The 14,044-nt window shown below is 39.7% G+C and overlaps 2 protein-coding genes across 6 annotated transcripts in view; both read right to left on the bottom strand.

Annotated features, from left to right (window-relative positions):
• Positions 1–11,845, bottom strand: part of LOC309338224 (utrophin-like) — a gene marked incomplete at its 3' end in the record, with an annotated part of 204,287 nt that extends 192,442 nt beyond the window's left edge. For both annotated transcript variants that reach the window (XM_081855250.1, XM_081855251.1), the window contains exons 1-6: positions 11,701–11,845; positions 9,299–9,383; positions 8,298–8,512; positions 6,465–6,582; positions 5,504–5,709; positions 287–441 (exon numbers count right to left, since the gene is read on the bottom strand). In XM_081855250.1, coding sequence (XP_081711376.1) covers positions 287–441; positions 5,504–5,709; positions 6,465–6,582; positions 8,298–8,512; positions 9,299–9,383; positions 11,701–11,835 — 914 coding nt within the window. In that variant the 5' untranslated portion in view covers positions 11,836–11,845. The remainder of the gene's footprint in view (positions 1–286; positions 442–5,503; positions 5,710–6,464; positions 6,583–8,297; positions 8,513–9,298; positions 9,384–11,700) is intronic.
• Positions 11,846–13,242: 1,397 nt separating this feature from the next.
• The window catches only part of LOC309338219 (utrophin-like), a 130,592-nt gene continuing 129,790 nt past the window's right edge, over positions 13,243–14,044 (bottom strand). For all 4 annotated transcript variants that reach the window (XM_081855234.1, XM_081855231.1, XM_081855233.1 and 1 more), the window contains exon 45: positions 13,243–13,402. In XM_081855234.1, coding sequence (XP_081711360.1) covers positions 13,258–13,402 — 145 coding nt within the window. In that variant the 3' untranslated portion in view covers positions 13,243–13,257. The remainder of the gene's footprint in view (positions 13,403–14,044) is intronic.

Raw genomic sequence — 14,044 nt, 5'->3', positions numbered from 1 at the left:
GAAAAGTAGTTAATGATACAACCTTTTCCCCCCCAAAACAGGCACCTTCCTAAGAGCCCATATTCATTAAACAAATGTCTCAGGAACTTTAAAGACCTGGCTACACATGGATCCATGCTGGAAAAAAGAATCAGAAATCTGACCAGCTTCATTTGGCTTACACTGCACAAGGGAACAGTTTAGAGTTCTTCCTCGATTTAGACACACTTGGTAAGAAAGCCCCCAATTTAGGTTACACCTGAATTAATAGAATATGCCTTTGAGGCACACGTTTGTTTGCACATACCTTTGTTTCAAGTTGATCCATGAGGTATTCAAGTGATCCATTATTTCCTTCACTTTTCTTGTGTCATCACCATTGTAGTCTTGAAGAAGTTTGTTTGATAGATCATTGAATTGACTCATCTTGGTATCCCCTTTATCTAGATCCTGTAGTAACATCTAAGCAACAAATTCAGAGTAGTTAAGAAAAAGCAAGAGGGGGGTATCAGTGTAAAACTGAAAACCAAATATGGTTCCTCAAACTCTGACTAAAAGGGACTCCACATGGACCCCTCCTGATGGACGCAATACCACACTGGACTTGTACATTGACTGCTTCCGCCACAGAATCCAAACAGATGTGACCAGAAAACACCATCGCTTACAACAAAATCTAAACCATGCTGAAAGGAGAGCCATAGATAATCTCAGAAACAACCCAGACATTATAATTAAAGAAGTGGACAAAGGTGGAGCTGTCGTCATCATGAACAAAACTGACTACATTCAGGAGGCTCACAGACAACTTTCCAATACCACCTTTTACATAAAATTGGACTCAGACCCCACACAAGAATACAAAAAAGAACTGAACAAGATTGTTAAGGAGCTACCCCCACACATCCAAGAACAGATCCTGACAAACACACCAACAGAACCTCGACCAGGAACTTTCTATCTTCTACCTAAAATACACAAACCAGGAAATCCAGGACGCCCCATCATTTCAGGTATTGGCACTATTACAGTGGGTGTCTCCGGTTATATGGACTCTGTTCTGAAACCATATGCCATCAGTGCTCCCAGCTATGTACGTGACACCACAGATTTTCTGAGGAAAATACAATCTTTAAATAATCTTCCTAACAATACTATACTAGCTACTATGGATGTGGAATCTCTGTATACCAACATCCCACACAACGATGGTTTACAAGCTATAAGGAACACCATTTCAGATAAAACCACAGCGGACTTTGCTACCAAACTCTGCCAATTTGTCCTTACCCACAACAACTTCAAATTCGGTGATGACCTGTTCCTTCAGATCAGTGGCACAGCAATGGGCACCTGCATGGCCCCACAGTATGCCAACAGCTTCATGGCAGATTTAGAACAACGTTTCCTAAACTCCTACCCACTCAAACCTCTCTTGTACCTGCGATACACTGGCTATATTTTTATCATCTGGACACATGGTCAACAGACCCTGGACACCTTCCACCAGAAATTCAATGATTTTCACCCCACAATCAACCTAACAATGAATCAATCTATGCAAGAAATACATTTTTTGGACACTACTATAAAAATACAGGATGGGCGCATAGACACCACCTTATACCATAAACCAACTGACCGACAAACATATCTACATGCCTCTAGCTACCATCCCAAACATACCAAACAGTCCATTGTATATAGCCAGGCACTACGTTACAGCCGCATCTGTTCCAATTCTACAGACAGAGACTCTCACCTAAGAGATCTACAGCAAACCTTTTTAGAACTAAAATACCCAGCAGATGAAGTTAGACAACAGATCAACAGAGCCAGACTGATACCCAGAGAGAACTTGCTGCAAGACAGACCCAAAAAAGAAAATAACAGAACACCTCTAGTCATCACATACAGCTCCCAAGTTAAAACAGTACAACGCATCATCAGAGATCTACAACCTCTCCTGGACAATGACAGTTCTCTTTCTCAAGCTCTGGGAGGAAGACCTTTCATTGCCTACAGACAGCCACCCAATCTTAAACAACTCCTAACCCACAATAATACTACAACCAGACTTAACACGGACACTGGCACCAGAGCCTGCAATAAACCCAGATGCCAACTTTGCTGCCACATACACCCGGACAACACCATTACTGGCCCCAACAACATCACACATACCATCTCGGGACTATTTAATTGCTCATCGTCTAACATTGTGTATGCCATCAAATGCCAACAGTGTCCTTCAGCTCTCTATATTGGACAAACAGGCCAAACCTTACGCCAAAGGATAAACGGACATAAATCTGACATCAGGAATCACAAGACAGAGAAACCAGTAGGAGAACACTTCAATCTCCCTGGACATTCTATACAAGATCTCAAAGTAGCTGTTCTATTACAAAGGAATTTCAGAAATAGACTGGAAAGAGAAGCTGCTGAATTGCAACTTATTACCAAACTTAAAACCATGGAGAGACCTGGTCTGAACAAAGACATTGGATTCTTATCTCATTATACATGACGAAGCCATTTTTCACCTTCTCACCCCTTGCTTTTTCCTGTAAGACCTATTGCAGTCGTTAAGAGTCGTCAACAGGCTCATCACAGCTATCTGCCAATCACCCATTCCCACCACCCTTCTGAGTAATACCCCTCCCTACCTTCTCACTATATAGAAGGGTCTGGTGACTTCTGTTTCAGTGTATCTGAAGAAGTGTGCATGCACACGAAAGCTCATACCTAGAACTAACTTAGTTGGTCTTTAAGGTGCTACTGGAAGGAATTTTTTTATTTTGTTTTAATTAAAGGATCACTCTTTCATCCGATGTTGTGAACTACAAAAATAAAAAAATGACAAATCAGGAAGGAAGAAGGGTCTGTTCCACAGAGACATCAACTACAACCTTAATAGAAAGGAACAGCCCCATGATTCTGCAATCTAGCAGAAACTCATCAATACTGTGGAAGGAGAATCAGAAAAGTATAAATCGCTCCTTTCCCCACAAATAAAATTCTGGTCAATAAAGTGAATATGAGGGGGGGATAAAAAAGATATTTAAAATTGTGTGTGATGTGTTGAAAGTATATAGGGAGACTCTTTACTCCCTTTCTCTTAATACTTTAACATGGGGTCATCCACTGAAGCTGAATGTTGGAAGATTCAGGGCAGATGGAGAACATTTTTTCTTCATACAGTGCATAGTTGAAATAATGGCATTTACTACACAATATGTAGTGATAGCCACCAATGTGGTAGGCTTTAAAGGGGCTTTAGACAAATTCATGGATGCTAAGGCTATTAATGGCTGCTAGCTAGGGTGACTGTGTATTAAATCCAATATCAGAGGCAGTATTCCTCTAAATACCACTTGCAGAGGAACACAAGAGTGCTGTTATGCTTACAGGCTTCCAATAGACATCTGGTTCAGCACTGTGATAATAGGATGCTAGATTAGATAGGGCTTTGGTCTGATCCACTAGGATCCACCAGATTTGGTTTATAGAAGTGATGAGTAGTTAAAAGAAAGTAGAGATGATTAAATGGCTTTAAGTGAACTTTCATTCCAGTGCATGGCAAAGATGTGGAGTTACTCTCAACACCATGTTGGGAAGAGGTACTGGGTCCAATTGTTTATTGTTTGCTCGTTATAATGGCTACTTCATCAATGGCCTTTGCTGTATTCTGTAATGAGTTGTGATGCAGGGCTGATCTTTCTCCCCTAATGACTCTAGTTCTTTTGGGTTATGAGAAGAGTTGAGGAGGGGATTACTGGAGGCTGATGGGGTGCCCTGCAGCAACCCAACCTCCTACTTGCCAGACAGAATCTATTTTAGGCTGAAGGGGCAAAATGTTCATCTCTTTCCTGTCAACTTCTTCCAGTCCTGCCTGCTAGCTAAAGGAAGGAACTGTAACATGAGTAAACTGCTTTCCCTAGCAACAGAGAATAGACTTTAACATCAGAGTCATTTTAAATAGCATCTACTAGTGTCACTATATACCATGCATTTAGCATCAAATGTGTTCTAAGGAGAAACATCCATGCCCAGGGGGTTCATAACCAAAGGTAGAAAGGACAAAGATGAAGGGCCACATTTTGAAAATAGCGAGGATCTATGGGTGAATCAATCATTTAAAAGGCTCTCCTGAAACATTCCTGCAAATCCTCAACTACTAAACTTTTCACATATTTGCTGTCTAGCCTTAAAAAGTAATTGGAGAGCTATGCTGTTCCAAACATAATATTAGTTGCAAAGTGCAAATGAGATTATATTTTATAGAGAAACTGTGGTCTGAATTTTATGTCCACTTAAACTATCATAAATAATATGCAGATGTGCCTCCAACAACAACAAAACATGAATGATGTTTAAATCATTTGTTTTCCAAATAAAAATATACAGTGCAGGTGAAACATTACGCATGGTCATCTATAATAGAACAAATGAAATATATCCATAAATACTTATTTTTAGCCCTTCATGTTCCTTGTAACATTGCTGACATTTATTTGTGGTGTATTTATTTGCAAGTTTAAAGTTCCATTATCTGTAATAACATTTATGGATATACACAGAAGCATGAAGCAGACATAAACCTGGAATTAGTGATGAAGATTATGTTGTACCATTTAAAATAAGCAGGTTTTTCATCTGTTTCTTAGCTGATGCTATAAGTAGCTGCTAATCTTGATTGTCAAAAGCAGTAAGACTCTGAATGCGAGTTGCTGGGAATCACAAGTGGGTCAAATGCTGTTGGGCTCCTGTCCTGCTTGTCCCATAGGAATCTATGAGAACCGCATGGAGGACTACATGGACCTTCAGAAAGATCCAGCATGGATCTTATGTGTTTTTTAATTGACACTTTACAAAACATTTTTGAATGTGGGTGTTACTTAGATTTGAAAAGATCTATTCAGCAAGGTTTTACAAGCGGACAAACTAATTTTACACTCCAATGGATTAAAGATGGAAGGCAAGGGGACTGGTGGATCCCAGCCAGAATGATCAAGTGATCCTCAGCATAAGTATGACTAGATCAGGGAGAAGGGATGAGTAAAATGTGTGTGTGTGTTCCTGTGTAAAGCAAATGTTTTGCTAGTCAGTATTGATAGTACTGAGCTGTATGGCCCAATGGTCTAACTCAGAATAATGCAGCTTCCTATATGCTGGGGAGCATTCAAGTTCTATGTGCATTTTGAAGCTCTACTTTATAACAAAGGCTTCCAATCTTTAGAATAGGTTTATCAGCCTTTACAAGGTCCTTCAGGAGAAAGGATAAGATACAAATTTAATAAATGATAATAAGTCATTCTCAAAGGCAACTTCTTTCAAAAGGTAGCTGCAGAAACAACTAACTTTCAACAAGTATTTTGAATTTAAAGAAAGCAATTTTTCATCTACAAAATGTAAATTGTCAATTATCAAATATATTTTTCTGGGCATGTGAATAAGACAAGTGCAAGATGGATTCATAAACCACTCAGAGAATCAAATTAGAAAGCACATTTTAACTTACTTTGTTTTCAGCAATCTGCTTGGTGAGCTTCTCTTTAGGAGACTGCAGAAGGGCATGCAGGTGGATCTCATATTGTCCAATTAGCTTCTCCATTTCTTGCTTCTGGTCATCCCACTTCATGCTGTCAGAAAGCATACGTTTTAACTGCTGCTGACGTACTTCTACCCCATGTTGTGTACTATCCCATTGGTTCTTAACTTTCTCCACTGAAAAAGACAAAGGAGGAACATGTAACCAAACAAAAAGCATTTTGTGGCTATTACATTATCCTCAATCTTTCTGTTACTCAGAGTAACCATCCAAAAATCACTGAAGCCAACCCTGAGCCCTTGGGAAGCTGTTACGCACAGCTCTCACAAACTAACCCATTCATCTTCACAGAAGGACAAGTTCATTTCTACACATGGATTCCCTTTGCTAGACACTCTCTCTCTCTCTCTCTCTCTCTCTCTCATACACATTTATGCTACAAGCATAAATGCATATTCATAATTACCACTAAATGTCTCTCCTCCTCCAAGTCAATATTAGTTCAAATGTATAAAGAGGCAATGAAGCTCCCACCACTCCCACATATAGCTTGCTTTTCTCTATGCTGGACTCTGATATGTGGTAAAATTTCAGGTCTCCTCCACATTCCATCCTGCCTCCAACCATGACTAGCCAGATTATGTCAGTCTCCACCCAGGCCATTGCAAGCTCTGGCCCCTGCATCCCTTCAGTAGTCACTGTTAATAAAAATTGGTCGCCTTTCCCCTAACACAGGCATCATCAAACTCGGCCCTCCAGATGTTTTTGGACTACAATTCCCATCATCCCTGACCACTGGTCCTGTTAGCCAGGGATGATGGGAGTAGTAGTCCCAAAACATCTGGAGGGCCGAGTGTGGGGGTGCCTGCTGTAGCGTAACTATTGCGCATTTGTACCCATCTCCTCACACTTCTCTCCACTGGGAACATACATTTCTCTGTGATTGCTGTCCTAACATCAGAACTTGATGTTTTATTTTTCAGATTCTGAGCCAAGGTAAAAACAAAATCCAGCCGGGGATGTCGATGTTCTAAGTCTTCTTTTGTTATCTGTTAAGAGCCAGAATTAAAAATGTGTTACTTTCTGAGATTTAAATAAAGAATAAACCATGGGGGAAAGTCAACAATATTCACATTTATATTACAGAAGGTTATCAAGTTAGTAACTTCTTAATCAACATATTACAATGTTCTCACTACTTCTGTACTAACCAATATGATCAACATATTAAAATAAAGGCTCAACTTTTTTGCAGTATCTATACAGAGATGAGACATGAGTGGATGAGAAAATAAACCTGGTAAAAATCATATTGTTGCGCTGGGCTTAACTTTGCAGACTTTCATGCATTCTGTGACATCTCCTCAGGCTATCAGGACATCTTACCTATATTTATCTGCTCCAAGGGTGTGGGGCAGGGTGTGGGCATTCGCAATATTTTATTTTGGTCCTTAGGACTTCACACACTATATATTCAGTACTATTTTCACAAGAAAATTCCATTTTTACCTGCATGAGTACCATATTAACAAACCCTTTCTTCATAACAAGTAACTGAGACTGAAATCTCTACAATGAACCATTATACTCATAATAAGTTTGTGTGTCCAAAGACAGGCAGCTGAAAGGACCTCAGAGATCAATCCCATGAAATTGCATTACATGTATTATTGCAGCAAAGTGTTTGACAATTAATTTGACCACTGCTATGAAGGTTATGTTTAAAACACACACAAGTACCCTAAAGCTGTTAGTTACTGCTTGCTTTCACTTCACTATGTTGCTAATATCACAAGCAAGGAAAATGTCAACATAAATATGTGTAATCACTTCCCTTTTAACTTCAGCCAGTGCAATTTTAAATGTCGGTGTAGATATTCACATCTCTCTTTAAACAATCACAGGCTGCCTAAGGCTGGATCCCAATGTTTAACAATTATTGAGCAAGGCAATTAACCTACATTAATTGAATTTCATTATTTCTAGTTGAATGCACTACACCTATTTGTAGATAATGATCATGTTTTGTGGAAGGTGAACGTGTTCTGGTAATCTGCATTGTATGTCATGTGCTAGACACAACAGAATACAACACACATATAAATGAAGACCCAGGAAATACTTATCAGTGTAGACTTCAAAATAGTAGGGTATCGGGTTACAGAAAGGCATTATACTATAGGACTTAACCATCAAACACAGAACAAATTCAGAAGCAATGTGTTAAAGAAGAAGCGCTCCTAAATGGGAGCACCATTAATCAAACAGCAAGATGAAGGCAAACACAGCATTGTTCATTGAGCAAGACTGTGCACATTTGCCACCTTCGCCTGCTTCAAGTTTTCCCAGCAACCTGCTTGGGGCAGAAGAAAAGTGGAGGCAGCAGTGCTTTAGGGTAGCCAGTCCTCAGCAGCTTGCGATGGAGAAGGTTCAGTTGGAACTGGACACAAACCATTCATTGCTGCTGAGGATCCTCAGTGGGAAGGGGGCCCCAATTTCTTCTGCTCCAATATAAGTTTCAAGCAGGGTTGAGTAGAGTAAGGAGCAAAGGCAAGCACTTTCTGCAAGTTCCATCAAACATATGCAAAGCATTCAAGTCTTTGTGAATATTCATTCATAATACTCACAAAGGCTCAAAGCCTTTCAAGACAAGCAAAGAAATCATCCACATCTAAACCAAATTCTATCTTTTTCCACCAAAAAATAAAGCAGGGATTCAAAATATCTTCAGGATTTCAACACAACACTTCATGGCACCACATACTTTCATGCGTGCAATTGTCCGATTGATTTCTTCAGCATTTCCCACAGTAACTATGTTGGACTTGAGCATCTGGTCAATCAGTGCCAACCAGTCAGCCAGTTCTGTTGTAGTTTTATCCAGATCAGCAGGTGCAGAAATTTCCAAAGCCTGCTGAGTTTGAGCAACATTTTCAGAGGCAGAGGACACTAGCACCATCTTTTGGAGAACAGGGTAACCTAAACAAGACAACACAATTCACTTGGTATTTCAAATTGTACTTAGTATGGGACTTGAATTTATTTGCAGTTGGAAAAACAAGCAACAAAATACCAATTCTTGCCATTTTAAAAACATCCTCTGTATTTTTTCTCCAACCGCATCTAAACAAGTTAAAAACCTTAAAGGGTTAGCCTTCCGTTCCAAACATCATCTGGATTACTGCCTTCCTGGTCCAGAATGATGTGAAAATGTTGGTGACATACTCATCACTGACAGATCTGGTGAGGTGTGAGAAATTCACTGCCAATCCCAATACCCAGGCAGTTTAGGAACATTCAAATAATGTGTGGTCAAAATCTACACATCGTTAAGCTGTCACCCACAGGAAAAGTCACAACCTGCAGCTGATCCTAGTTTACTATCTGATTAAGTTCCAGGAAGAAACAAATTCAAACATTTATTGCCAGTGAAATAAATGCTACTGAGTCAGAAGCAAGAATTCATTGTTGATCCTCTGAATCATACTGATGGAAGAATATGTCAGTACAGAACTTCAAATGGTGAAAGGGATTAATTTCTGTTAATTTTGAAGTCTGCAAATGTACTTTCTTTTGTTCATAAAATGTATTAGAAGCCAATTTCCTTTCAATACACTTGGACGCATGGTCTTAGTGACTCAGTGCCATGTCCTTCAACAGAAACAGAATCTAAAACGTTCCTGGCCTTAAAGATCAAAAAATGAGATGACAAAGAATTCTGAAAACTGTCCTGTAAAAGAAGCACGTTCTCTTTTCGGAGCTCACCAGGTGGCATTGTCTGTGGCACCAGATGAAGCTGATGAACATGGGCCTCCAGTTCTCTCGCTCTGTTGGGTGCTTCTCTGAACACCTAATATGGCAGAGAAAAACGTCACATTACAAAAACCTTTTCATGTCAAGAACTGAGGATTAACATTTTTAGCATTATACAGATAAAGCGATACTGCTATAGACAGCTGAGCACAAAATCCATTAACCCCCCCCCAAGACCAAGAGTTTAGAGATGAAGGGGTTTGCATTTAGCCCCTAAAAAGGGTCTGGGGTGCATTTGAATGTAAGTTGCACATTTGGGATTCTTTACTAAGAATGGGTGGCAAAGGTGTAAAATGAAGAGCTCAGTATAGAGCCTGTTTGTCTATCTGTCTGCCTCTCTCTCTCTCTCTCTCTCTCACACACACACACACACACACACACAGCTACATATGCCAGATGCTATGACAACAAACATTGTATTGTTCAGTGCAACTAAGAACTAGGGGAGGAGGAAAGAGTTGCAATAGTCATTCAAAGACTGAAATATAGTACCAAAAGCAGCTACTATTTGGGGAAGTACGATATTAACAATATACGTTAATACAAGTGAGTTATACCATGAGGAGGAATTGTGAATCCAAGTGGAAGTGTTAGGTGTCCTCAGTTATCATAACTGGGAGGCGGGGACAGTCTGTGCTGGACCGGATTGTACTTCCCTGGAATGAGCTTTGGGGTTTTCCTGGATCTAACACTGTGACTGGAGGCTCAGGTGCCAGCTAAGGTCCCTTTTGGACTCAGCTGACTTGGCCACTCTACCCCATGCCTTGGTAACTTCCAGACTGCATTATTGCAATGTGCTCTGTGTGGGGCTTGACAGTGTCTTAGAAACTCCAACTGGTCCTAATACAGCAGCAAAATATTGGATGGCATTACATTCATTCATACAACCCTGTTTTATTTAAAGCAGATGCATTTGTTGTCAGTTCATGTCTGGACCCAATTCAAGGTCATGCTAGTGTTTGAACTGATGGCTTAGGCCACAAATATATGAAATACCACATCCATCCCTGGAAGACTCCCTTGGGTGTTACGTTCAGTTACACCACCCCCAGAAGCTCAGGGATGCATGTGTTCCAGGAGAGGACATTCTCTGTAGCAGTTGTGGAACTCTCTCCCCACAGAGCTGCATCTGGTATCTTCACTATATAGTTTCCACTGAATGCTGGCCTTTGGCACTTGAAATGTATACTTTTAGGAAACACACCCACCCCAGCCACAATTTTGATCATTTTAAGCTGCCACTTAGTACATTCCTGCTGGGAGCCCACCTCTTCAGAATGCAGACAATGGATTTCATGTTTGATTGTTGATCCAATTAAAAGAATCGAAAAAGCAAAATAATAGAAATGGATATAAAGTGAGGACTAGGCTGGAACTTTTTTCTATGCCATGCTAGTTCCCCTACTTTTCTACAAGCTCAGTGAGTGGTCTGGGAGTGCTCAGCGGGTGTTTCCTTCTGGGAAGAAAACATGGAGCCCTCTGTAAGTTGCTTTGAGCTTACTACACAAGTATAATAAATTAAATTAAAATTCATAAAGCATGAAGGATGTTTACTTCCCACTTGTGAAAAGTATTCCAAGGTCACATTTAGGAATTCTGCTTCTGATACAATGCATGCTGCCTCAGACAAAAGAAAGCTATTGATCTAGACCAGGCTAGTTAATTGTGGTTACATTCCAGATGTTGTTGCTCTGCAGTTGCCATAAACCCCAGCCAACATAGCCGCTTGTCAGGGATCACTGGAACTATAGTCCAACATGTGGAGTGCACCACACTGGTTACTCCTGATGTGGAATATTAAGAAAGAAAAGCATTTCCATGCATAGGTTTAACAATATGGCTATGTTCACATCTCACTGGAAACCACAGTTAATGGTTTATTTTGAATGTACAGGTGGACCCTTCTTCACTTGTCCCCTAGCATGAGTGGGAGCAGCAAACCACAATCCCTAGTTTAGTGTTAAATCTGATGCAGGGATGGTAGTTTGTTTAACTCCAAACAAACCAAGGAATTTAAGCCAAGGTTTGTTCTTGGCTTACCAGCTGTAATTTTCTCTGAGCAAAATAAACCACAATCTCCAGTTCGGATGGAACGCTAAGTAGGAATCATGGCTGGTTGCTCACACTCACGCCAAAGAAGGAGTGAGGCAGGAGAAACCCATGCATTCAAGGTGAGTAACTGTGGTTTACCATAGCATGTGAAGGCCGCCTGTGACACAAAACACTTCTTTGCACTAACTTGTCCAATCATGCCTCCCCCGACAAGATTATTCATATGTATGTGGCAGGAACTCAATTAAAAAGAATACATTTTATACTTGCTGATTTTAAGGAATCCATATTGCAATCCATACCTTCTTCCACTTAATATTCAGGGTCCTCAGTCTATCAGAAATATTCACTCTCTCTCGAGCCCCAATGCTTTTATTTGAAATCAGCTCAGGTTCATTCTTGTTTAGCCACTTAAGTTTTTCTCCTTGCATGTCCATCTCCTCGATCAAACCCTAAAGTGATTAAAGAAAGCACTTTTGGTGGAATCTACAGACCTGTTAAAATCGTTGTGAAAATGCTTTTTTTTAAAAAAAAAAATTGTTTTGAAAAATGCATTGAATTTGCTATAGCTCATGGTTGCCACCTAATGCCACAGTTGTATATTGCACTTTACAACACATTCAAAATGTTTTATTTGCAGCTGTATAGCTGAGTCCTTAGAAAAGTCACAGGAGGTAGGCATTGACTAGTTTTTTAAAAAAAGATATGGACAATGCCTAGTGCCAGAGGAGAAGCAACAAGTGTTGCTCAGAGTTGGACTTCAGGCACCTCTCTATGAGAAAAAAAAGCAGAATAAATTATCCAAAATACTTTTTAAAGAACAACAAATTATGCAAAATTAGAGGGGGGAAATGAACATTTTTCAAATTCTGCATGGTTTAAGAAGATCATAGGATTTTACTTGACTTGCTACCCTATTTCCAGGTTACAATCGGAAGACATGAGGCCACCACTTTGCTAGGTCTGGAGAGTTCCTGAATGTGTAACTTCCTGGGAACCACATGTATGCTGCCTTGGGTTGATGATAGAAAAACAACAGGATATAAATTTAAGTAAATAAAAACAATTTTAAAACTAGGTTAATTTGTGGAGGACTTGTGTAATACACAATAACATAGGCCTCTGTGTGCCCTGCTGATTGACAGGTTCTAAATACAAGTTATTTACTGACTTTGGGAATATTAATGAAAAGTTTTAGTATTGACGTTTAAATTAAAACTAACACGGTCACTTTCCTTTCATAGGCAGCAGTGGAAATTTGTTGCACACCCAGTCTGCTGGACTGAGATTATTGGTCTAGTGCTTAGTTTTGTGCTCTTGAAGCCCCAAATCAATGTGCTAGATTGCAGCTCTTTGTATTTTTAGCAATAATTTCATGCAAGGATTCTGTTCATAAAACGGACTTTGATTCACCAGAGGCTCCGCTAGTACGAGGAGGAGGAAATGTTTTTCACTTATTCCTCCTTCCCACACTGTTCCAGAGGATTCACCAATTCTGCAGAGCAGGTTTTCAGGGAACTGCAAGAGACAGGAGGATTTTGCAAAAAACCCGCCTCTTCCTTTCCACCAGTTGGGATATCCCAGGAGTGCAGTTCTGCTCAGTGTGTCCTGCCACAGGCAATGAACAGACCCAGCGCTGCACTTGGGTTGTGTGTGATGTATTCCATACACTTCGACTGGGTCCATTTAGGCAGCAGTAGCATTGGCTCTCTTAGTATCAAATTACTCATCTCAACCTAATGCACAACAATTATTTGTGAACTAAAGAATCTGCCTACCTTTCAAATTAATTAGTTATTCAGTAGCACCAGTAGGAATAAGGAGGAATAAATTCAAATAAAGTATGCAATCATTTTTATCTAACTTGCCATTAATTCCTTCAAATTTTCTTCACGGCTGATTGTAGGCTTCTCTTCCTGTGCATTTTCTATGTTTTCCAGCCAGCAACTAAATTCATCTAGGTTTCTTGTGAAGTCTAGTAATGGTTGATTCTCTCCTTTCAGTCTAAGGCGCAAACCCCAAAGTGGAATATAAAACAAGAACATCAATATAAATACAGAAAGGTAAAAGCAATAAGAAAACACACTCCATCTACAGCTTACTAATATAGAAAACTACAAAGTTGAATTTAAAAAATCAATTCAAGTGTACAAAGTTCTTCATGTGACATTTCCACATTCTCTCCAGGAATGTGACTTCAAGAAAAAGATTTGCTTAAAGTGTTCCCTGGGTTGCCTTAGGCCTAAAAAGATGTATTTAATTTTAAACAATTCCCAGCAATATTTCATACACTGTGTAGAAATTGAAAGAATTTGCACACTGTCTTCAATCATACCAAGCAAGTATTTTTAAAATTATGTATGCACTGCATAAAGCTAGACTAGTGGTGGGAATGACTATAACATTGGTACATTATGCCTCTGTGGTAAACTAGCATTTTGTTTATTTTGATTGAGGCGGGAAATAGATATTAACTTAAATGTACATTTCAAAATGGCAACAACTAATAATTCAACTTCAGACAGACTAATCTAGCTGCATCTTGAATGCACTTGTTTCCCTTTTGGAGGAAATCTGGGGGGAGGGTTAGCCTTGCTAACCACCTGTATGCTAAGAAGGACCAAGGGCAATGTGCAAATATCATCA

This window comes from Podarcis erhardii (assembly GCF_964252035.2).
Source record: "Podarcis erhardii genome assembly, chromosome: 3".
Classification (NCBI taxonomy): Eukaryota; Metazoa; Chordata; class Lepidosauria; order Squamata; family Lacertidae; genus Podarcis; species Podarcis erhardii.
This window is presented reverse-complemented; position numbering and strand designations above follow the sequence as displayed.